The sequence below is a fragment of the Callithrix jacchus genome, chromosome 7 (assembly GCF_049354715.1).
Source record: "Callithrix jacchus isolate 240 chromosome 7, calJac240_pri, whole genome shotgun sequence".
In the NCBI taxonomy this organism is placed as follows: domain Eukaryota; kingdom Metazoa; phylum Chordata; class Mammalia; order Primates; family Cebidae; genus Callithrix; species Callithrix jacchus.
Window position 1 is genome coordinate 56,633,146 of NC_133508.1, and position 24,859 is coordinate 56,658,004.

The 24,859-nt window shown below is 47.7% G+C and overlaps 1 protein-coding gene across 8 annotated transcripts in view; it reads right to left on the bottom strand.

Moving 5' to 3' along the window:
• Positions 1-24,859, bottom strand: part of TMCO4 (transmembrane and coiled-coil domains 4) — a 111,820-nt gene that overhangs the window by 66,974 nt on the left and 19,987 nt on the right. For 6 of the 8 annotated variants that reach the window (XM_035307980.3, XM_035307982.3, XM_078330607.1 and 3 more), the window contains 3 exons: positions 20,447-20,621; positions 19,670-19,697; positions 8,755-8,887 (listed from right to left, as the gene is read on the bottom strand). The exons of the other annotated variants lie outside the window; for them this stretch is intronic. In XM_035307980.3, coding sequence (XP_035163871.3) covers positions 8,755-8,887; positions 19,670-19,697; positions 20,447-20,621 — 336 coding nt within the window. The remainder of the gene's footprint in view (positions 1-8,754; positions 8,888-19,669; positions 19,698-20,446; positions 20,622-24,859) is intronic. 8 annotated transcript variants of the gene reach the window in all.

A 24,859-nucleotide genomic window follows, 5' to 3' on the forward strand; every position in this document is an offset into this window, starting at 1 on the left:
ATCTCAGTAAATGGGAGGTGCTACTTACCCAATGGATCCATCCTAACAGGGTTGCAATTTGAATAATAAAAAGACAAAAAATAATAATAGCAAGAGAAGCACAAAAAAGATCTTTAAGCAGATGGACCCAGAAGAAGCACAGAACAGAATCACGGACTCCATCACCTCCCTCCTCCCCTCCTTTCCTCCCCACCCTGCCATCTGATCCCACCTCCCTCCAGGACATTTGGAAACCAGTTTCCTTCAGAATCATCATTGTGAAGATGGGACACCTTGGCCTCGGAGCAATAGCTAGACTTATTCAGACTTGGAATTTAAATGCTAGAAAATCTAGCAAAAGGAAAACGTTTAGAGTGAACTGGGGTCAGATGAACCCTGAGAACTGCTGTTGTGAGCACTCAAGAGTCATGAAGCCCAATTTTCTTACTCGACATTCAGCCCTTGGCCCCTTTGCTGAGGGTGGGACATACAGGTTATTAAGTTGGAACTCTGAACTGAGGTTGGAGTCTGAACCACAACTCAGTGCGGAGTGATAGCAAAGCATGGTGATAATCAAAGAATAAAATCGTTAATCTTTACTGAGGGCTTCTTATATCTCAGCCACTGGGCTTTGCACTTCACAGGGTTTATCCTATCCTAAGAAGCAGTATGGTTATAGTGCCTGTATTATAGATAAATTAAGGGATAACAGTCACCACCTCCCCAGGGACTGTGGGAATCCAGTAATAGAGTATCTGTAAGCATTTAGCACAGCCATGGGTACACTGCAAGTGCTTAGTGTGACCAGGGATGATGTCACATGATACTGCGCCTCCCCAAGTCTCAGTTTCCTCTTTTCTGAAAAGGCAGATACTATTTTTTACCTCATAAAGTTGTTGGTTTGTAAGGATTAAATTCATTCCTTTTCGTTCATTCAATCAATAACATTTTATTGAGAACGGATGGTGTGCTGTGCTTTTGCATCTCCGGGAGCAGAAAAATGTGTGTGCTCAACCAGTACCTGTTTCCTTCCCATCTCCCTCCTCGTGGTCCATACATTTTATCAAGAAATAGCTCCTTCTCCAGTCATCTTAAAGAAATGGGATTTGGCCAGGTACGGTGGTGGCTTGCGCCTGTAACTCAACACTTTGGGAGGCCAAGACAGGCAGATCACCTGAGGTCAGGAGTTTGAGACCAGCCTGGCCACTATGGTGAAACCCTGTCTCTACCAAAAACACAAAAATTAGGTGTGGGGTCATGCACTTGTATCCCAGCTACTCGGGAGGCTGAGGCAGGAAAATTACTTGAATCCAGGAGGCAGAGGTTACAGTGAGCTGAGATTGTGCCACTGTACTCCAGCTTGGGCAACAGAGTGAGACTGTCTCAAAAATAATGAAATAAAATAAAATTAAATTAAAAAATGAAATGGGACTTGAGCTGGGCATCTGGGGACCTACTGTGCTTTTTGGTTCCCTGACAGCTCACCTCAACAGACTTTTTTCCTAAGCATCTCCTGGGTGTAAAGCCCAGTGCTTCTCAGTCACTGCATTACACGGAAGCAGAAACCAATAGTAAAAATCTCTGTGCACATGATGGATGCTGGTTTTCCACGATTGAAATTCATGTCATCAGTGGTGCGGGATGAGGCTGAACCATGTGCATCTAGCACAGTGGGAGGCACGAGGGCCATCAAGATTGAGGATTCTCTCTCTCTCTCTCTTTTTAAGATGGAGTTTCACTCTTGTTGCCCAGGCTGGAGTGCAGTGGTGTGATCTTGGCTCACCACAACCTCTGCCTCCCAGATTCGTGATTCTCCTGCCTCAGCCTCCTGCATAGCTGGTATTACAGGCATGTGCCACTATGCCTGGCTAATTTTGTATTTTTAGTAGAGGTGGGGTTTCTCCATGTTGGTCAGGCTGGTCTCGAACTCCCGACCTCAGGTGATCAGGCCTTGGCCTCCCAAAGTGCTGGGATTACAGGTGTGAGCAATTGTGCCTGGCCAAGATTGAGGGTTCTAATGTCAGGATTCAGGCTCTGTGGATGCAGGCATGCATCCCAGCTCTGCTGTTGTGGTAGCTGTATCACCATTCACCACATATTCAGTTATCCCTTTCTACATAAAGATTATGCGTGCCTGCCCTGTCAAACTGAGTGGTCATATGACCAGCTTTAGCCAATAAAATGTAGGTGGAGGTGATATGTGTTACTTCTGGCAGAATCTTTTTTCTTTCTTTTTTTGAGACAAGGTCTGGCTCTGTCACCCAGACTTGAATACCATGGAGGGATCTTTGGTCACTGCAACCTCCACCTCTCAGGTTCAAGTGATCCTCCTGTCTCAGCCTCCCAAGTAGCTGGGACTATAGATACATGCCAACGTGCTTGGCTAATTTTTGTATTTTCTGTAGAGATGGGGTTTTGCCATGCTGCCCAGGCTGGTCTCAAACTCCTGGGCTCAAGTGATCCATCTGCCTCAGACTCCCAAAGTGCTGGGAGTACAGGTGTGAGCCGCAGTGCCTGGACAGCTGGCAGAATTTTTAAAACCAGTGCAGGAAGGTGACTCATCTTCTTTCTTTCTGCCCTGAGACCAGCAATGATCTAGATGGTGTCACTCTGTCAGCCTGGGACCCAGAACCAAGACAATGTGAATTTAAGCCACATTGATGTGAATCCAGCCACAATGTGAATTCAGCCAATCTGCAATGGACACGCAGTACGAACAAGAAATATGCCTTTAATCCTGTAAGCTGCTGAGACTTATTTGGAGGTCACTTGTTATGGCAGCAAAACCTAATCTATCCCTGCCATGGACAGAACCATTTAATAACTTTGTGACTATGCACAAATTACTTGTCATATCTGAGTTTCCTCAACCAACAAATGGGGATAACAATAGTACTGAATTGCCAGGGGTATTGTGAGGGCTAAATGGACAGAGACACTGAGACACAGTGACTAGCATCCTGTAAGTATTTAATATGTTTATTGCTATTATCACTCTTTTCATTATTATTGTAATAATTCCCTCCTAAACACAGGCTAGGGATATACTTTGACCCTTAATTGCCTTGACCCATAATTGATAACTCTTAATTCAGTTCAAAGTGGAAGGCTGGAGTTTACTGATTTTCAGCAGAGTTCAAGGCCGAAGAAAAAATTCAAGTTGCTGACGATATACGATGAGAACGTGCAACTAGGCAAGCAGCGTGGCGCTGAGTCAGCGGCATCTTGATTCGACAAACATGGCCTGGAAGTAGTCTGGACATTTGGGGAAGAGGTGTTTGAACTCAGCTCTGCCATGAACTTGCTGGGTCATCTAATTTTTCTGAGTCTTGATTTTTCTCGCTTAGGAAACATAAATATCAAATGACCCATGCATGGATGATGGGATGGCACCACATATTAATAGAAAAATATAATCATGACTACTTGCCTTCCTCTCCTCTTACCTCCTTGCCCACCTGGCTGTCTTCAGGACACTGTCACCTCTCCCCAGTGTGACACTCACACCCTCTGTGTCCTGACCCCTGTCTCCCCGTCTAGCTTCAATTCTCATCATTCACTCACTTACGCATCACCCTTGGGAAATACTGAGCTGCCTCCAGCCACCTTCTGGCTCCTGGCCAATAAGGACCTTCCCACCTTCCTGAGACAAGTTCAACATTACTCAACCTTCAGGAGTCAGCTGAGGTGGGACACATCCTCCAGGAAGACTGTCCAAAAACCCAAGGTTGCTGAGATGCCCTGCCTCTGGGCCCCCTGAACCTCTGTGCCACATTGTCCTGGAATTCTACACCAGTGATTTTCAGAGGGTGGGCACTAGAATCACGAGAGGGTACCTGTTAAAAACACAGCAGAATCTCTGGGTATAAGGACTAAGATTCTATATTGGTAATAAGCTCCTTCTCCAGGGATTCTGCTGTAACTCAAGTTTGAAATTTGCTGAGCTAAGTTCTCAGAGCACAGACCAAGCCATTTCCAATTCCCCACCCTCAGCAGCTGGCCCTGGGCTTGGAAACTAGAGGGCACTCAGGAAATCTTTCTTGTAAAGAGCCTAATTATTCCAACAGGATTGAAGGTGACCACCTTGCTCCAGTGATATACTCCCCAACTCACTGTCTACATCTCTGAAAATCAGAGAGGTACAGAATGGACATGTTAACTAAATAAAAATACCTAGACTGGGCATGGTGGCTCATGCCTGTTATCCTAGCACTTTGGGAGGCTGAGGTGGGAGGATCCCTTGAGCCTAGGAGTTTCAGACCAGCCTGGGCAATAGGACAAAATCCTGTCCCTACAAAAATAAAAAAATTAGCTGGACATAGTGGTGCACACCTGTAGTCCACACTACTTGGAAGGCTGAAGCCCATGAGTTTGAGGCTGCAGTGAGTGTGACTGTGCCACTGCACTCCAGTCTGGGTGACAAGAGTAAGACTCTGTCTCCCCATCTCCCTCCAGAAAAGTTTATAAGCATTTGTGGATTGGAAAAGAAGATATTTTCCCTAAAGTTACTTGGCTAAGGCCCTCTCCTAATGTTCAGCTGAATGGCCAATCTATTTCCCTGATAATTTCAGTATTTGCATATTTTAAATAATTGTTTTGTACATAAAATAGCTTTCCCAGGCATCATTCAATACTGCAGCACTTCACTCTTGCAATTACTTCAATTGTCTGAATCTCAACACTGAAAGTGAAAGGGAGATGTTTGCACTGAGTCAGATTTACAATGCTTCCTTCCTTTTCCTTGGAAGTGAAAACTCAGAGAACACTAAATCTGAATGACAGCCTTGCTCTCATCACCGACTGCTCGCTGATTAGACACGATGGCACCCCACACCGTCATACAATCACGGCCATGCTGAAAAGGCAGAAGCCAACCTGAGTTGCCATTTCCATGTCCGCTGCCCAAAGACAAAGGCTGAAACCACATACAGATTTGGGCCAATCTCAGGCTGAAGCCAGAGACTTCCTGAAGAGCAAGACACCCGCAATGCCCATCAAATAGATCCACAGATCTGTCTTACTCTCTGCCATCTTATCTCCCATGAAAGGGTGTTTCCTGTCCTTATCTTTGCCATCACCTTCTGTTTTTAAATCACTTTTTCATGTTGACAGATAGAGAGAGCTTATCACTGAGAGATCTATAGACACTTTCCTAGTAAAAGCCTGGATGGCCCCATAAAATAAGTATCTTTCCTGTTTTCTTCAGAATTAAGGAGAAACTCTGCCTCTGTCAGCCAAGCCTTGAAGGACACAGTGAGGGCCATTCAGAGTGGACATGGTGGTTGAATCAGATGCTGCTGGTCAGCTGTGTGACCTTGGCTGAGTTATGCCACCTCTCTGACTTTATTTCTTAATGTGTGAAACACGTGGGGGGCTGTTATGAGGATCGAATGAGACAGCCTTTTGCGTCTGCATCTAGTAGGCATTCAAGAAAAATCTGATGCTGCCAACGTTCTTATGATATGAGTGATATCTTTTTTTATTTTTAATTTTCATTTTAATTATTTTTAGACAGAGTTTCATTCTTGTTGCCCAGGCTGGAGTGCAATGTTGTGATCTTGGCTCACTGTAACCTCTGCCTCCTGGGTTCAAGCGATTCTCCTCCCTCAGCCTCCCAAGTAGCTGGGATTATAGGCACCTGCCATCATGCCCAGCTAATTTTTGTATTTTTAGTAGAGATGGGGTTTCACCATGTTGTTCAGGCTGGTCTGGAATTCCTGACCTCAGGTGATCCATCTGCCTCGGCCTCCCAAAGTGCTGGGATTACAGGTGTGAGCCACCATGCTGGGCCTATGTGAGCAGTATCAACTCCAGCAGCTCATTTGCTCATAACTGCTGAGAATCTATTATGTGCCAAGCACGGGTCCCAGGTTTGATATGTGTTCAGTAATTTAATCCTCTCAACAACTCTATGATGGTGATACCACCATTATCCTCATGTGAGACATAAATAAGGGACAGAGAGGAGAAGTGAAGTCTCTAAACAAGTGAGAGAAGCCGGGTGGCCTTAGGGCTCAGACGGAGAGCCAGGAGCAGAGGGGAGGTACGTCATACTCTAGACCCGAGCTGCAAACCGTCGCCTTGGTGTGCCCAGTGATAAGCTCACCTCCCAGAGACACAAAACCTTACAGTTAAAAGAAATCTACATAGCATTCAATCCCCTAATTGTTTATGTAAAAAAAAAGTAAATGGGTGCTGGTGTCCAGGGAGGGAAAGCCATGTGCCCAAGGCCATACAGAAAGCAGAATCAAACAGAGCCAGGTCTCCTGGCTGAACAGTTGCTATGCCTTCCCTGGGTCTCAGATCTTTCCAGAGACCACAGAATCCAAGAGGTCTCCAAAAACAATTAACAATAATGTGTTAATTAACATAAAAAATTATATCTGTGAAACCTTTTTCTGGGGAAAGGATCTATACATGGACTATAATAGGGCCTATAATCATCTATAAAAGGGTCTATAATGACACAATTAGAACAGTATTGTTAACAACAGCAAATAATGTTTATGGACTAGTTATTCTGTCCCAGGAAACACTTTACATATATATGAAATCATTTGGGCCCCTCAAGAACCCTGTGAGGAGGGTGCTACTCTTATCCCCACTTTGCAGGTGAGGAAGTTGAAGCTCAGAGAAGTTAAATGGCCAAGCTCGTGCGGCTGCTGAGTGGCAGAACTGGCCTGTGTTAAACCTTCTTGTTTATATCTTCCCCGACCTGGCATGACTGGTATTATCAGAACAAATTGCTCTGGGTAATATGTTTCTCTCTGATAATAAGATTTCCAAATAATAACTGAGAGGTGTCTAAATTTCAAGGCATATAAGAGCCTGTACATTTCTGACATATCCAAAGAACCTAAGAAGCCCTCGTGATTATGGTAATTGGCATGGATCCAGGTATTTCTATACTGACACAACTCTGGGAGTCAAGGCCAGTACATTAACAGGTTATTTCAACAAACCAAGTTTCCTCCTTTCTCAAAGAAATAACCCTTTCCTTTGCTTCACAAACTCTAGCATAAGGGTAACTCTGGGTCTCAATTTGCTTTAGGATTAAGTTCCCAGGTGAGCTGAACTGGTGTAACCTGGCTGGTCAAAGTACACCACAGCAGCTGAAAACAAAACCCAGAGCTGGGAGACGTGCCTGCTACCAGGAATTTATGATTAGGCTGTGACTGAAATTGATTTATTGCTCTGGGATTAGATCCTGTGTGAGGTGTTCTGCAAAGAGCTGAGCTCTGGCCAAATTACCAGGATTATTTCCTTCTACACACTCTTGACCATATAGAGACAGCAAAGCAACTCTACAACTGATGGCTCTGGGACACGCCGGGGAAGGAGAGGACTCATGTTTACCGAGCACTTGCTGTGTGTCAGCCCTGGGCTATGCATTTTACAATGTGCAGACATTCATTCTCCCCATGACCCTGGGAGGGCACTACCCTTATTTCTGTTTCACAGATAAGAATGTTGTAGCTTGGAAAAGCAAGGCCACCCACCCAATGTCAAACAGTGGACGGGCATCAGAGACAGGAATTGAATCCAGGTCAATTGTGCCCATGGACCAGGTGTTACAAGAGCCTAAGGTGGAACAGGGTGTCAGGGCCCCAGGATGTTAAAGTCACAGATTCAAGGCCCTTAGCAATCATTCATTTCCTTCTTTTTTTTTTGAGATGGAGTTTCACTCTTGTTACCCAGGCTGGAGTGCAATGTCGCGATCTCGGCTCACCGCAACCTCCGTCTCCTGGGTTCAGGCAATTCTCTTGCCTCAGCCTCCTGAGTAGCTGGGATTACAGGCACGTGCCACCATGCCCAGCTAATTTTTTGTATTTTTAGTAGAGACGGGGTTTCACCATGTTGACCAGGATGGTCTCGATCTCTTGACCTTGTGATCCACCTGCCTCGGCCTCCCAAAGTGCTGGGATTACAGGCTTGAGCCACCGCGCCTGGCCCTTTTTCTTTTTAGATAGAGTCTCGCTCAGTTGCCCAAGCTGGAGTGCAGTGGTAGGATCTCGGCTCACTGCAACCACGGTCTCTCAGGTTCGAGTGATTCTCCCAAGTAGCTGTGATTACAGGCACCCGCCATCATGCCCAGCTAATTTTTGCATTTTAGTAGAGACGGGGTTTCACCAGTCGGCCAGGCTGGTCTTGAACTCCTGACCTCAGGTGATCTGCCTGCCTCGGTCTCCCAAAGTGCTAGGATTACAGGCATGGACCACCGCACCTGGCCATCTTTCCTTTTTTTTTTTTTTTCTGAGATGGAGTCTCACTCTGTCACCCATACCATTTTGCAGTGGCACAATCTTGGTTCACTGCAACATCCGCCTCCCAGGTTCAAGCAATTCTCCTGCCTCAGCCTCCCAAGTAGCTGGGACTACAGGTGCACACCACCATGCTTCGCTAATTTCTGTATTTTTAGTATTTTGTATTTTTTGTATTTTAGTTGGGGTTTCATCATGTTGGCCAGGCTGGTCTCGAATTCCTGACCTCAAGTGATCCACCCACCTTGGCCTCCCAAAGTGCTGGGGTTACAGGCGTAAGCCACCGTGGCCGGCCCATTTCATCTTTTCTTCTTGCAAATGAGGTCAGAGGCCCAGAGAGGGCAAGTGGCTGGCTAAGGCCACATAGTGAGTCAGGGCTACAGCTGTGACTCTGTCCACGGTTCCTCCCACCTCACTGCACCATCTCTTAAAAGGAGAAGAGGACTCTGTTATCTGCAAAGTGTACTTAAGTGGAAATCCTTGGATACTGATGGGTGTCTTGGGACTTTCTTACTCAGATTCCTCCTCTTTGATTTCCTTCAGGCTCTCCAGGAATGTCTCTTCTAGGACATCCAGCTCCTCCAAAGGCGCCTGGAGCAGGGAGGTCATGTGGCAAACGAGGACTCGGGCCCGGGCATCATAGTGCCCTCGAAAGACAGAAAACACCAGGAAAGAATCAGTATAGGTTTCTTTTTTTTTTTTTTTTTTTGAGATGGAGTTTCGCTCTTGTTGCCCAGGCTGGAGTGCAATGGCGCAATCTTGGCTCACTGCAACCTCCGCCTCCTGGGTTCAAGCGATTCTCCTGCCTCAGTCTCCCATGTAGCTGGGATTACAGGCATGTGCTACCACACCTGGCTAATTTTGTATTTTTTAGTAGAGATCGGGTTTCACCATGTTGGTTAGGCTGGTCTCAAACTCCTGACCTCAGTTGATCCACCTGCCTCAGCCTCCCAAAGTGTTGGGATTACAGGCGTGAGCCACCATGCTCAGCCCAGTTCAGGTTTTAAGCATAGTGATGTCAGCAGTGTAACTGATAAAACCCCAACACTGGAAACATCCTAAATGCACAAACCCATTGGAGCCAGTCAATGAAAAAAATGACACAGCTGCCTAGACAAAATATTACACAACTATCAAAATATCAGCAAAAGCAAGGTGGGGTTGGGTGTGGTGGTTCACACCTGTAATCCCAGCACTGTGGGGGGCTGAGGCAGGCAGATCATAAGGTCAAGAGATCGAGACCATCCTGGCTAACATGGTGAAACCCCATCTCTACTAAAAAAACACAAAATTAGCTGGGCGTGGTGGCACGCACCTGCAGTCCCAGCTACTCAGGAGGCTGAAGCAGGAGAATTGCTTGAACCTGGGAGGCAGAGTTTGCAGTGAGCCAGGATCGTGCCACTGCACACCAGCCTGGCGCCTCGTGACAGAGCGAGACTCTGTCTCCGAAAAAAAAAAAAAAAAAAAAGGAAGGTGGTATGTCTCATCAGTCAAATGAGCAAAGATTAGTTTTTAAAATTTCAGAGCTGTGAAGGAGACGATAAAAATGGGTGCTTAAAGACACTGCTGGTGGAAGTGTGCATTGGTGTAAACTTTCTAGAGGGCAACTGGATAATATGTATCAAAAACTTTAAAAAAAAATACATTCCCTTTGCCCCAGGAATTCCATTTCTGGAATTCTAATCCTAAAAGAAAACCATAAATGTAGATGATATTAAGTAAATAAAGGCACTACTGCTGTATTTATAACATGAACCTGGAAACAACGTGGAGATTTCCAACATCAGGAAATTAGTTACAGAAACTAACCACACCCATCCAGCTGAAAATCATGGGCCATAAAAAATGATTCCCAAGGAAAGTATGTAACAACTTTCAAAGATAAATTCTTAGCCGGAAGACTTTATGGCTAAGTGCTGGTGTGTGCCTATAATCCCAGCTACTTGGGAAGCTGAGGCGGGAGGATCGCTTGAGCCCAGGAGCTCGAGACTAGCCTGGGCAACATAGCAAGACCCCATCTCAATAATAATAAGAAGAAAAAAAGAGACCGTTCTGTTTGGATATTACACATAAAGAAAAAAGGGAAAATAAATACTTATACGGTGAAACAAATTTTTTAATGGATAGAAGATTGACTTGATAATATGTCACAGGGTCCCAACTAAGAAACAAAACGAAAAACAAACACTACACCGGAAAAAAAAGTGAGGGGAGGCCAGGCACGGTGGCTCACACCTGTAATCCCAGCACTCTGGGATGCTGAGGTGGGTGGATCCCTTGAAGCCAGGAGATCCAGACCAGCCTGGCCAACATGGTGAAACTCCATCTCTACTAAAAATACAAAAATTAGCTGGGCATGGTGGTGGGTGCCTGTAATTACAGCAATTTGGGAGGCTGAGGCAGGAGTCACCACACCCGGCTGGCAATTCAAATGTAGTATCTTACAGCTCTGAAGGCCAGATATTCTAAAATCACAGTGTTAGCAAGGAGGGAATCTGTTTTCTTGCTTTTCCCAGCCTGCTTTCCTTGGCTTGTGGCCCCTCCCTCCAATCACTCCAACCTCTGCTCCCATGGTCACATCTCCTGCTCTGACTTAGATCCTCCTGTCTCCCTCTTATAAAGACTCTGTGACTGCATTGGGACTATCTGGAAAGTCCAAGATAGTCTCCCCATCCCAAGACACTTAAAGTAATCACACCTGCAAAGTCTCTTTTTCCATGTAGGGTAACATATGCATAGGTGCCAGGGATTAGGGTGTGAACATCTTTGGGGGCCATTATTCTATCACTTAACCCTTGACCTGGCTCAACCATCACCTCCTCTCCGAACCCTTTCTGCATCGCTCCTGCCTTTGGGGGGGTCTGTGGTCATGTACACAGGCCTCTCTCAGTATCTTCCCCAGTTGACTGTATTCATCATATCTTAGTCGACTGTGAGCTTAGTCATCTGTTTTTCCAACCCCTGTACCTCCCTGGGACGTGGCACTTAGTAAGAACTCAAAAAATGTTTACACAATGAATGAACCAATGAATAAACTCTTCTGATTTTTAGGTCAAATTCTTTGTGACTCAAGTACTATGATGGGCTTCCCAATTGAATCTTTTTGACAGAGAAAGTCGAAAGAACCTGGCATTCAGCTACTCTGTACCCACCTGCCCTGTGTGCCCTGGCCCTGTGAAGACATGAGTTATCTAAAACTCAAATTCCCCAGTCTAGCTGCCTATCAGCATGATCTGAGAAGCTTGCCAAAAATAGGGTTTCCTGAGTTCTGGTAGAGGGGACCCTCCTTTCCCTGGCCTCATGTTTCCACATGAGAAGCTATTCAACATGATGCAGCCCTTGAAGTCTTGAAGTTTGAGGTTTCAGCTTCTGCAAAAGAAATCAGTTCCTACCCTGACCCAGGGTAGGGTGAAACATGGTCTCCCGGGATGAGGAGCTGTCTATGTGCTAGAGACAGATACCACATGCTGTGTCTTGGGGTTATTACGTTCAGTAAACTTCCATGGAAAAAAAGGAGCTCCTTGCTTCCCCATAGGAGCAAAGACTATTTCGCCCAGGTGATAATAGTGTTGTAGAAACGAAGCTTTGGCTGCAGTGATTAAATGTGGCAATTAAAATTAATTGCTAATACATACTCCATTGGTCAAGGCTGCAGTGATTCATCTCCTAGCATGCCGGCTGCTGGGTGTATGTGTGATTAGCATTCCTGCAGCAATCTCAGGCACGGGTCTTCGTATCTCAGCCTCGTGTAAAGGTCACTTCAAAGACTTAGTGACTGGGATGCTGGTCTTGGAGCCAGGGTTTGTATTTTAAGGCATCTTCCTTCTGGAGGCTCTAGAAACAAATCTCCTCTTTTAGAAGGCAGTAGAGAGGGGGCACAAGTCCTGGGCTACCCAGGATATTGGCATTCTCTGGCCTAGGCTCTACTGCCAACTTGCCAGGGGGCCAACTTGCTCCTTCAGATCCTGTCCCAATAAAAGGTGCCCCATAGGCCAGACGTAGTGGCTCACGCCTGTAATTCCAGCACTTTGGGAGGCCGAGGTGGGTGGATCACTTGAGGTCAGGAGTTCAAGACCAGCATGGCCAGCATGCTGTACCCTTTGTAGTACCCTTTCTGTACTACAAAATACAAAAATCAGCCAGGTGTGGTGGCGCGCATTTGTATTCCCAGTGACTTGGAAGGCTGAGGCAGAAGAATTGCTTGAACCTGGGAGGCAGATGTTGCAGTGAGCCAAGATCACGCCACTGCACTCCAGCCTGGGCAAGAGAGGGAGACTTCATTGCAAAAAAAAAAAAAAAGTGCCCATCCACCCTGGGGCTCAGACCATAAGGCTGAGCAGTGTTCTTAGTTCTTGTTTCCCTGTCCCAATATCCAACCCACCAGCTGATGCTGACAGCTGCATTTCCAAGACATTTCCTGGGTCTGACCACTTCACTCTATCTCCACTGCCACTGCCACAGCCATCGCTCTCCAGCCACAGCTGCCTCACCGCTCTCATTTTTCACTCTTGCCTCCACACTCCATTTGCCAAACAGCAGCCATTGAGCTACTTTAAAGTCACCAATCCGATCGTGTCCTCTCCCTGGCTTAGAGCTCGCTGACACCTCCCCAGTGCACTCAGAATAAAGTCCACATTTCTTTCCATAGTCTGTAAGACTGCACATTGTCTAGCCCCTTCCTGCCACCGTCCTCTTTTTTATGAGTTATTTCTTCTTATCTTTTTTTTTTTTTTTGAGACAGAGTCTCACTGTCACCCAGGCTGGAGCACAGTGGCACGATCTTGGCTCACTCACTGCAGCTTCAACCTCCCGAGCTCAAGTGATCCTCTGCCTCAGCCTCCTGAGTAACTGGGACTACAGGCATGTGCTTCCATGCTCAGATAATTTGTATATATATATCCAGCGATCCACCCACCTTTGCCTACCAAAGTGCATGGTGGGATTACAGGCATGAGCCACCCAGCCACTTCTTCTTATCACTATTTAAAACAACTATATATATTTTGTATTTGCCTACTTGTTTGTCTCTTCTTCCTCTAGAATAAAAAATATAAGCTCCAAATCCACTGTGCATCCCTAGCTCCTCAGCCCATGCCAAAAACAAAGCAGAGCTTCAATCATCTTTGTATGCAAGAAGAATGGAGTATTTGTAGAAATGAATGAATGACTCAGCAGGTGGACCTCCACTGGGGGAGATTCAAATGGCGGGACAGTTCTGCTGGATGAAATGTGTATCTCCTTTTGGAAGAAACATCCTGTGATCAATAATCCTATTAATCTGGAAGCGTCATTTACCAACTACTCCTCTGGATCAGATTCTGCACTACACTCTCTGCACGTATTGGCTTATTGAATCCTTATGACCCTCTGAAGTGGCAGGTACTTTAGAAACTCCATCTTCTCAAAGAGGAAAGTGAGGTGCAGAGCACTTAGGCCCGCTGCCCCAGGTTCACCCAGCCAGTGAGTAGTAAAGTGGCAGCCTGGCTGCAGAGGCTGAACACCTGACTGCCTCCCCTTTCCCACACCGTGATGTGGGAAGCAGGGGCATGAGCTAACAGAACACTGTCTTCCAGCCACACACCTCTCTCCCAAGCCCACCCATGCTTCCAGCCTGTGCTCTTTCCTTCTGGCCTCCTTCTAAGTTTGGGTCAGGCTGTGATCTCCCTCAGACCATGACAGTGGGTGCTGCGAGATCCCCCCAGCTGCTCCTGAGAGCTGTGTAGATTCCAGTCTGGTGCCCAGGCCCGGGCTTTTGGACCCTACTAGAAGGACCAAAGGGGCTGGTCTCCTGAGGTCCTTTCCAGCTCAGAGATCTGAGGGTCAGCCTCAGGGTACCTGTTCCTCCTCACAAGGAGAGACCTTCAAAAGTCCAAGGTCAAATGGACTTGAAACAGCCCAACAGCAACAGGGCCATGTGGAGACTTGAGACTCACAGTGGGACAGTGGTTCTTAGTGTTCGGGAAACATAAAGGTCCCACGGAGCTTGTGGAATTTCAGCGCCCTCAGTCCCACATGCAGGTCTGGGGTGGGGCTTAGGAATCTGTACTTTTAACAACACTCCCGCTCCCAGTGCTTCTGAAACAGGTGATTCCTGCCCCAAGAAACAGAGCAGTGGGCTCCCCTCCTGCAAATGAGCTCTTCCCAGTCTGAGAGAGTCTGGATGTGCTCATGCCTGTAGGCACACATGATGCTTCTCCTGCCACCTCTTCAGGCGAGGGCACCCAGCATCCTGAGCAGCAGGTCTCATGGAAGGAGCTTGCATTTGTGATTTCGAATCCTCCCAATGGTCCTAGCAGGTTGTCACTAGGATGCCGCATTTTGCACATGAGAAAAGAATAGGTAATAAAAAATTTCTCAAAGTCGCACAGTTTAGAGAGTGCTGGAGCTTGGATTATTATAATCCAAATTATCTGATGCTAACATTGCTGCTCATTCCACAGTAACTGTCCTTTAAAGGCAAATCCCCTCCTCTTGAGTGAGTTTGGTGTCCTAGGACAATCCTGTTTGGCCAGTTGTGAATCCTGTATTCTATGCACATGGGGTATACATACAATCTCAGGGGCAGCCCTAGGTGATGGGCCACAGGTGCACCTAAAAGTTACATTATCACAATAGAGCAGTTCTTTGGAAAGAAGGGCGATTGAGGAGGGTGACCCAGGGATCTCAGCTCTGCCACCGGAGGGCAGGAGTGTGCCAGCCACCCAGAATTGCAGGATCAGCCCTTGTGCCCACCCCAGACACAAGACCACATACTGTGGGAGCCCCTGGAAGGGGCTGGTCCCACCGCTTCAGGAAGAGCAAGGGGCATGTCCAGAGCCAGGCTGTGTGCTCACAACAGGACTCCTTCGCCCACCCCAGCATCTCTCAATACAGAAGTAACTGCATTCCGTACTGCGTCACCTAACACTCTTATGCCTCAAAGGACAGCAGCACCCGGGAACTTGGCCCTAAATGCCCGTGGCACCTGGAAGTTTTGATAACAACCCTGACCCTCCCCACATTTTCAAATCCCCCCAATCAGGAGCGGAGGGTAAGACAGGGGAGCTGAACAGCCTCCTGCTGAAAGGCATTGAACCAGCCTGTTCCCAGCAATGCCTCCATCTCTGAGCATGAAGGCAGGGCTGGTGGGTTGGGGCTGACCTCATACCTGCTGGGAGAGCCCACACCTTTGGGAAAAGATCATGGTCAAACCCCGCTCTTTGGGGGCTGCCCTCCAGACCAAAGCGAAGGAACCCAGAAGCAGAAACTTCAGCGTTTGTCACACAGACCTGGGTTTAAACCTTGATCTGAGTTCCTACTAGCTGAATGGCTTCAGTTAAGTCTCTTAACCCTTCTAAGCCTGTTTCCTCATCTGCCAAAGAGGAAATAAGAATATCTTTTTCTTTCTTTCTTTTTTTTTTTTTGAGATGGAGTTTTTCCCTTTCACCAGGCTGGAGTGCAGCGGCATGATCTTGTCTCACTGCAACCTCTGTCTCCTGGGTCCAAGTGATTCTTGTGCCTCAGCCTCCCGAGTAGCTGGTATCACAGGCGCCTGCCACCATGCCTGGTTAATTTTTGTGTTTTTAGTAGAGAAGTGGTTTCACTGTGTTGCAGAGGCTGGTCTCAAACTCCTGACATCAAGTGATCTGCCCAGTGTTGGGAATACAGGCATGAGCCACCATGCCCAGTCAAGAATATCTTTTTGATCTGGCTTTTGTTGAGGGTCAATAAGAGGATGGATGTGGTAAGCTTGGCTGGCACCTGGGACACAGGAAACGCCCGATACAGGGTGGCTGACAGTACTTTATGGGAAATTGCCATGTGGCCTCTATCCTGTACCTGTTAAGAAACCACTCTCTGAGCCAGGGTGCCAGGGCAAGGCTGTGGGCTGCTGTGCCAGGGCAGGAGCCCTTTTCCCCTCTTTCTGGGTCCTAGGACATACCTCACAGGTCACACTAATACAACTGCTTACCTGCCCACCACACTACTATCCATTTACCAACTTTTATTTAATTAATTAATTTATTTTTGAGATGAAGTTTTGCTCTTGTTGTCCAGGCTGGAGTGCAGTGGCACCATCTCAGCTCACCACAACCTCTACCTCCTGGGTTCAAGTGATTCTCCTGCCTTAGCCTCCTGAGTAGCTGGGATTAAAGGCATGTGCCACCACACCCGGCTAACTTTATATTTTCAGTAGAGACAAGGTTTCTCCATGTTGGTCAGGCCGGTCTCGAACTCCTGACCTCAGGTGATCTGCCCACCTCAGCCTCCCAAAGTGCGGGGATTACAGGCGTGAGCCACCAAGCCCAGCCCAATTTACCAACTTTTCTAATTACATACTTTTTCTAGAATATTTATGACATAGTCCCATTCTTACCCTCAATGAATGTTTTCCATATAAAGAAGAAACCACATGGTATTTCAGTTCCATACACCCTATCCATTGCTGAGCACTGGGTTTAAGCCCCGTTGTGTGCCCAGGGTCCCCACTTTGAGAGGCTGAGCCTGGCTGCAGAGCCCTCACAGGGCAGTTTAATTGGGATGTCTTGGGGTTGATTCCTGCCTTTTGTCCTCACGGCTTAGGACAATTAAGGGCTTTAAGGAAGCCACAAGCTTACTTCAAGACCAGTAGTCTTGGAGCAGAGGGGAGAGAGGAGGGGCTGCTTCTGAGACCTTCTCATCTCCACCTTCTTGGATGCAGATCAGTAAGATTGGCTGCTCCTCTGTTTCCTGCTGCATGGGCACCTGCCCTTCATTCAGGCCTTTTCCACCCTCTTAAAGTCAGCTGCAGGGGTGAGGTCTCCACTTATCCCCATGTGGGAAGCGGAACAGCAGGTAAGAGGAGAACTCAGGATCCACAAGGCCTGGTTGGAATCCTAACTCCTCACTTTCCAGCTTGGGCAGGCTATTTCATTCTCTGCTGTAAAATGGGAACAGTAAGAGCATCTACCTCCAAGGGTCCTTGCGGGATTTAAATGAATTGGTTCCTATAAAGAAAGCACTGAGCTCAGCGCCAGGCATACAGCAGGCATTCAATAAACATCTGCTATTAGAATTACTCCCAGTGCCTTGCACGGGGCGGGGCACACACAGCAGGTGTCAGTTCTTATTAGTGGAATGGATGGACCAGGCTGTTTGGATATGGATAATAAACTGTATGACTCTCAAGGATGCTGATGGAGAACCCAGCAGCCAGGTGACAATACCTGCATTTACCACAGCTCAAGCCTCTCTGATTCATCAGGGAGGCAAGGTTTGCAATCCAGCAATAAACACCAGGCCAGAAAGTAGAGCCAAGTCCGTGGTAGAGAGTGCTGTGGCTCAAGTGCAGCGAGTGCCTACTATAGTTCCACAGCCTCGGGGTGGTCCTCCCTTTGGATTCAGAGAGCAGAGGGCAAAAATCATGACACAGTTGAAGTCACCCAGGGACCAATATGGAGTTCACGGTGAGATACCTTGGCCTTAAATGGAGTTTTGAAGCTGACTTTGAAAGGTAATCCTAAGCTATTCACTTAACCTGCCGAGCCTTCATTTTCTTCCCTGTAAGGGCGGGTAACAGTACCAGCCACAGAGGCAGATCTGACCATCATGCAGTCTGCAATAACTCACAGTCTGTGTGAGCAGCCTAGAAGAGCAACTAGAAGAACTTAGGAAGATTACTAAATGCAAATAAACCAGCGCCACCTGAGATGGACATATTTTCAGTTTTGCCTCCTAGAGGACATCTGGCAATGTCTGGGGACATTCTGGTTATCACAACTCAGGAATTTCTACTGGCACCTGGTGGGTAGAGGCCAGGGATGCAGCTAAACAGCCTGAGTCACACAGGGCAGTCCCCCGCAACAGAATGATCCAGCCCCAAACGTCAATAGTGCGGGGGCTGAGAGTTATCAGCTCAGATTTAGTTTGACTTTCATCATGTAAAAGACTTATGTTTTCAGCTGTGTGGGCAAAGTGTGTCATGGGTTGCTACTAGGTGAGGAGACGGAAATGATTAGCACACGCAAAAAATTCCACCCAGCTGCCAATAAGGCATCGTTCCATGACTAAGATCCTAAAACTCTCAGTAAAGGTCAACCTTCCAGGAAGTTCTGAGAAATGCAGCTTTTCATGCTGATTTCCTGGGCTGACTCCATGACTAATTAGCCCGTCTCACACCCAGGGAGAAATCCAGCAGCCCAGAGAGCCTCCTCCTCTGCCCCCGTCAATCTCTGCAGAAGGACGACATTCAGCAAACCACGCTGCTCAGCATCTAAGCTCATTCTCCAAAGAAGGATCGCCCACCCATCCTTCTATTGCTCCCTCCCTCCTTCCCTCCATCCAACAAATACTAAGGGCCCACCATGCGTCTGTCCTCTGTGTTGCACTTGCTGGGATGCAATGGTAAACAGCCCCAACAAGGGCACTGCCCTCATGGAGCTTGTAGGGAAGGAGCTGGACAACTGGCCCAACCACGACACCAACCTTTTCCTTACAAGACCTGTGTAAGGATCTTGACATGACTTACAAGATCATGTTCTTAGAACCCTAGACAGTTTAAAAAATCATGTTTTATGGAACATTTGGCTCTTGTCCCTTATTTGCACTTGAAATTGCAGTTCAGAGAGGTTAAGAGACTTGATCAAGGTCACATGCAAGAGTCTCAGAGACGGAATGAAAATCCAGGTTCCCCGACTCCAGGGTTATCCTATTTCACCATGGCCACCATCACCCCAGCAACACTCATGGCCTGCACCCTGCCTGCCAGCTCCATGCTGGGACTCTACACAGATTCACTCATGTGATTCTCACTGCCACCCTTTAAGGTAGAGACCACTGTTACTCCTCTGGACACATGGGGAAACCAAAGCACAGAGACATTCAGTAACTTGCCAAGGTGGGGCTTGAATTGTAATATAATCGACGCCCAAAATGCTCCCAATTCTTGGTCCCTGGCTATTCATTAGAACAGATAAAGAGGTTAGATATGACAACTGTCAGCAAGTCACTCCCCTCTCTGAGCCTCAGTTTCCCTATCTACATAAGAGGGTGGTCTAGGTGATTTGAGGGTCTACCTACCTCTGACCTCTGGGGACCTTTGGAGCCCTGGCACCTGCTCCATTGGGTCCCAGTGTGCCACTAAAGCCATTCCTGCTACCTGCTGGCGCCTGGTGAGGCTCAGACCAGGGGCCTGTGTGGAGATGGGAAGGAGCCAGATTCAATCGTTACTTAGGAGGTAAAACCACAGGCCTGTTGTGAGGAGTAAGTGAAATAAACTCAGAGAAGCACCAAGCAGTCCTGGCATGAACGAAGGGCTCGCCAGCTCACCAATGACTTGAGGTTCCTTTTCCTTCCTGAAGTCAAAAAACCACGGGAGACCTGGCCCCAGGTGGCGGCACCTCTCACTAGCTTCTAAAGCCAAGGATGAAGATGGGAACCCAACATTTACAGAGCTTAGAAAATCAACTTACCATCCTTGAGTGAGAAGCTCAGAAGGTCCTGAAGGAAAAGGTAACAGGCATCAGTAACAAAGCTGATGTAAAATCAGCCCACTTGTTTGACAAATATTGACTCCTACCAAGTGGTAGAGCAAGACAGGCAAAAAGCCACTGCCCTAGATTCTAGAGGTGAGCCAGATTATAAATAGGCAAGCATAGAAAGACAGAAATACAGGAGGACTTCAGAGAGTGAGGTAAGGAGGGGAAGGGGCTATTTTAAATCCATGTACGTTCCCCACCAACAGTCTGTGTCACAAGCTTCTATCTGCTTTAGCCGCATGCAGAGCTGGTAATGCTCAAGGGCACACAGCAAAGCTTCAGCTTCTGAAAAGAGGCGCCACAGCTTAGGAGAAGGCGGGCTCTGGAGTCACACTACCAATGTTCAAATCCTGGCTCTGCCACTCCTCAGCTGCGTGACCTTGGGCAAGTTACAGAACCTCTTTGTGTCTCTGTTTTCTCAACTATGAAATGGGGGTGGTCTTACTACTTACCTCATGAGACCACTTTGAGATTTAGATGAGTTAGTTTTTGAAAAGGCACTAGCACATAATAAGCACTGTATGCACATTAAGTCAAGAGTAAATATTCAATAATGATAATCAACATCAGCTATGATCATGATATGATATTATGATGACTTATTTTATCTTCCAACTGCTCCCCGCCACTAGATGTGATTTTTAGGCTGCCACTAAAAGAAAATGATTTGTTCTGCTGTCCACAGCAGCCACCACCAGGTGTTGAGTGTACCTGAACGATCAACATCGGGTTGTCCTTCAAGATGGGGTCCTTCAGTAAAATCTGAACAAACACATCTGCTCCTTCACCTCCCAGGCCGCTCGCAAAAGCAGTCATGGTTGGCAAGACGGCTTCGGACAACTCCAGCCACTTCACCAGGCCTGCCATGAACTCTGTGCAGAAGGAGCTGAAAGGCAGACATGGCTTAGTTCCCATGATCCTCGGAGCTCAGCCACTGGGAAGTGTAGATTCGTTGTGGTCATGGATGTGAATGGCTGGCACGTGCATGACTTAGTGGCTGTGATCCCTCAAACATAGAGACAGTCAAAGACCTCATCATGGGTGATGTGTATTTTTTTCCTTTTGAGATGTAGTCTTGCTCTGTTGCCCAGGCTGGAGTGCAATGGCACAATCTCGGCCCACTGCAACCTCCACCTCCAGGGTTCAAGCTATTCTCCTGCCTCAACCTCCCAAGTAGCTGGGACTACAGGTGCCTGCCACCACACCTAGCTATTTTTTGTATTTTTAGTACAGACAGGGTTTCACCATGTTGGTCAGGCTGGTCTTGAACTCCTGACCTCAGGTGATCCACCCACCTCTGCCTCCCAAAGTGCTGGGATTACAGGTGTGAGCCACCGTGCCTGGTCTGGGTGATGTGGATATTGGTTTTTTTTCTCTCACCAAAACATTTATCAAAGAGGCTGTAAGCCACAGCAATGAGGGCTATGGATGGTGACTGGTTGCATGTCCTGGACCTAGGCTGTGCCAGGGGCTCAGGAATAAAGATGACAAAACCTGGTATCTAAGGAAGCTCACAGCAGGGTGGACCCTCAAGTAACCAAGTGACCCTAGTGCCGTGTGGTACCCTGGGACAGAGGTGGAGTCAGTTCAATGCAGCCCATAGACAGAGCCCTGAATCCACCTGTAGAGGTGACGGCAGCCACCAAAAAAGGCTTCCCAGAGAAGGCCATCTGCTCTCCTGGACATCGCCAAGGATGTGCTTTCTGGAAAACACTGGCTGCTGCAGAAGTGGAAGAAGTGAAGAGAAGAGTGCCCTCCATGTGCACTGCCACTGCTGGTCTCTGTCCATAGTGGGCATTTGAGTGCAGTCCTACAGGGTCCCCAGGGGAGGATGGATGGGGCTGCTCTAGGGGAGAAGGAGGCATTTGAGTGGAGACACAGAGGTGGGGAGCCCAGAGCATTTGGGAGGATGATGGCAAAGTCCACACCAGACTTCTGACACAGCCACCTCTGTGGAGCAGGTGTGAGCCGGGTGGCAGGTGGGCTAGGGGATGTGGGCCAGGAGAGTCACTTAAGAGGTGATTATACCACTCCCTGGAAAAGGCTGACACCCAGATGCCAGGTCTATCTCCAAAATCAGAGTCCCAGCCTGCCTCAAACTGCACTGCCTTGGGACTCCAGCATTGGGTTCTGCCCTGTAGGGCATACGTAGACTCAGGCCTCTCAGAAACAAGCAGAGCTTCCAGGTGATAGGGGCAATGTCAGGAGCCCCCTGCCCTTCACTACGTGGTCCAGCTATCACATTCCTTAGAGTGGGGCCTGGGCCTTGATGGAAGTGGTGAAGAACCTGGGATCAAATCCTAGCCTCGGCTGGCCACAGTAGCTCATGCCTGTAATCCCAGCATTTTGGGAAGTGGAGCCAGGTGGATCACCTGAGATCAGGAGTTCAAGACCAGCCTAGCCAACATAGTGAAATCCCATCTCTACTGAAAGTACAAAAATTGGCTGGGCATGGTGGCATGTGCCTGTAGTCCCAGCTACATGGAAGGCTGAGGCATGAGAATCACTTGAACCTGGAGGCAGAGGCTGCAGTGAGCTGAGATCGCACCACTGCACCCTAGCCTGGGTGACAGAGCAAGACTCTGTCTCAAAAATAAATAAAAATAAAATAAATAAAATAAATCCTGGCCTCAGCATTGTTATGGTGGGTTCCTGGGAAGCTGCCCTGAAATGGAGATGATGAGGGTTTCCCTTGGAATCCACACCTGGGGGAGGGAAGGGAGGAAGCAGGGCTGGGCAGAGGGAGCAGCCGAGCCGTGATACGGTCTCGAGGGAGGTCTCAGCACACCTTGCAGGGAGTTCCAAAGATGGGATGACCCTTCGGAACTGCCCCCAGTGGGGTGAGAGAACCAAGGCTTTACAGCTGTGCATCAGCCAGTTACCAGATGCCCAGGGAGGGGGCAGAACCTTGGGCAAGGGGACTCCCTTCAGCTGAGGCAGGCCCAAAAACGTACAGACAGCTCAGAGCTGTGTGGGCAGCCTTGCCAGCAGCTGGGAGTGAAAGTCCTTCATTCTTGAAGGGGAATCTGAGCAGAGAGCATCTTGGGAAAGTGTAATGACCTCTCTGTGCCTCCGTGTCCTTATCTGCCAAACGGGTTCAAGAGACCAACTTCTTAAGTTTGGTTGGGGATGAAGTGAGATGACAAATACAAAGCGCCCAAAGCGAGCTCAGTGTATAGAAGATGTCCAGCTAATGTCAGCTAGCATCATTATTTTGATTTACTAGGCAACAGAGGGAGGCAGTGGAGGATGAGGTTGACTCGGACTCTGAAGTCCAACCACCTGGGGGAGTCCTGGTTCTCCTAGAAACTGGCTTTGTGTCCTCACTTTACCTCTCAGCTTCATTTCCCTCTGAGATAACATGTGGATAATAACAAGACCTGCCTCACAGGCGAGTTGGGAAGATTAAATGGCATAATAACACTGTCTAGGACCAGTAAACCCTGGATAAATATTAGCTACTGCTACCATGGTGATTATAATTTGCCCTGCTGCAATTTACTGGGATTACCTTGGGGTGGTAATGCAGTACGTATTTGGGGAGGGGATGGCTAAGTGAACTGAGTATCACTTAGAGGCAAATTTATACACAGAAAGGGCTCAGGGCCGAGGGCTAGAGCATGGCCTGGCCCTCCTGTCCACGAAGAAAGTTTTGGATACAGAGAAGCATTTCTTAACAGGAGTGCAGGGGCAAAGAGCATAGATTGGTTCAAATCCCAGCTCTGCCACAAGCTGTGTAATCCTGGACAAGTTACTTCACCTCTCTGGCCCTTAGTTTACTTATCTGTAAAACAGTGGAGATGATGAAACCATTTCACAGAGTTGTTGAAAGGATTAACTAAGTAACTAAGTATCTGTCATGTGCTTAGAACATGGTACCTACAAAGCACTAGATAGTAATGTGTTTCTCTCCAAGGACAAATGAATTAAAATATATATATATATAAAGTGCCAGCACAGCAATTTATCAGATAACAAGCAGCGTTTTAGATCGGCAGGGGTTTGGTAATTGCTACTGATGTGTTTGTTGGTCTAGTGGAAATATAGGAAAATCAACAGCAACAATGACAACAGATAACAATCGGAGCAACTGTCCGTCAGTCCCTGTGCTGAGGAGCTTCGTACACCTGGAGTTGCTTAATTCTCACCATGACCCCACAAGGAAGGGAGGTACTAGTTTACCTCTACTATAGAGATAAGGCATCCTAGATCCAGAGAGGTTAAGTGACAGCTCCAGATTCAAGCCTACGTCTCTAGGACCCCAGAGGCTATGCACACCTGCTGCATAGGTTACCCCTCTCCAGTGGTTATATCCCTGAGTACTGACCATGCACAGGCCACTCCCTGAGCAAGGGCATCACACACCCCTCTTCATCCTACCCCATCTTACACATGGCGCACCTGGGCTGCTGGGTTTTTTTTGTTTGGTTGGTTGGTTTTGAGACAGAGTTTCACTCTCGTTGCCCAGGCTACAGTGCAATGACGTGATCTCGGCTCACTGCATCCTCTGAAGTCCAACCACCTCTGCCTCCCAGGTTCAAGCCATTCTCCTGCCTCAGCCTCCTCAGTAGCTGGGATTAAAAATGTGTGCTGCCAAGCCCATCTAATTTTGTATTTTTAGTAAAGACAAAGTTTAAGTGATTCTCCTGTGTCAGCCTCCCGAGTAGCTGGGGTTAGAGGTATGCACCACCGTGCCCTGAAAATTTTATATTTTTTGTAGCGATGGGGTTTCTCCAAGTCAGTCAGGCTGGTCTTGAACTCCCAACCTCAGGTGATTGGCCCACCTTGGCCCCCCAAAGTGCTGGGATTACAGGCATGAGCCATCTCGCCCAGCCCCCTCTAGAATTTTTTAAGGTCCAAACCCATGCTCTTAACAGTTCTGCTATTCTGACTCCTAATATGTGATTTAAACACACACACACAGGAGATACTGTCAATGACAGACAAGAAATAGAACAATATCATCCTTTTGCTCCCATGATCCCCTGTTTAAACCCATCACAGCACTCACTCATCTGTATCTGTCCACTGCTACAATCAGCCACCTGGGTACCCCCACCTAGATGTAAGCATCTTGAGGGCAGGAGCTGGGCCTTGCTTGTCTTTGTTTCCTCCACAGGGCCA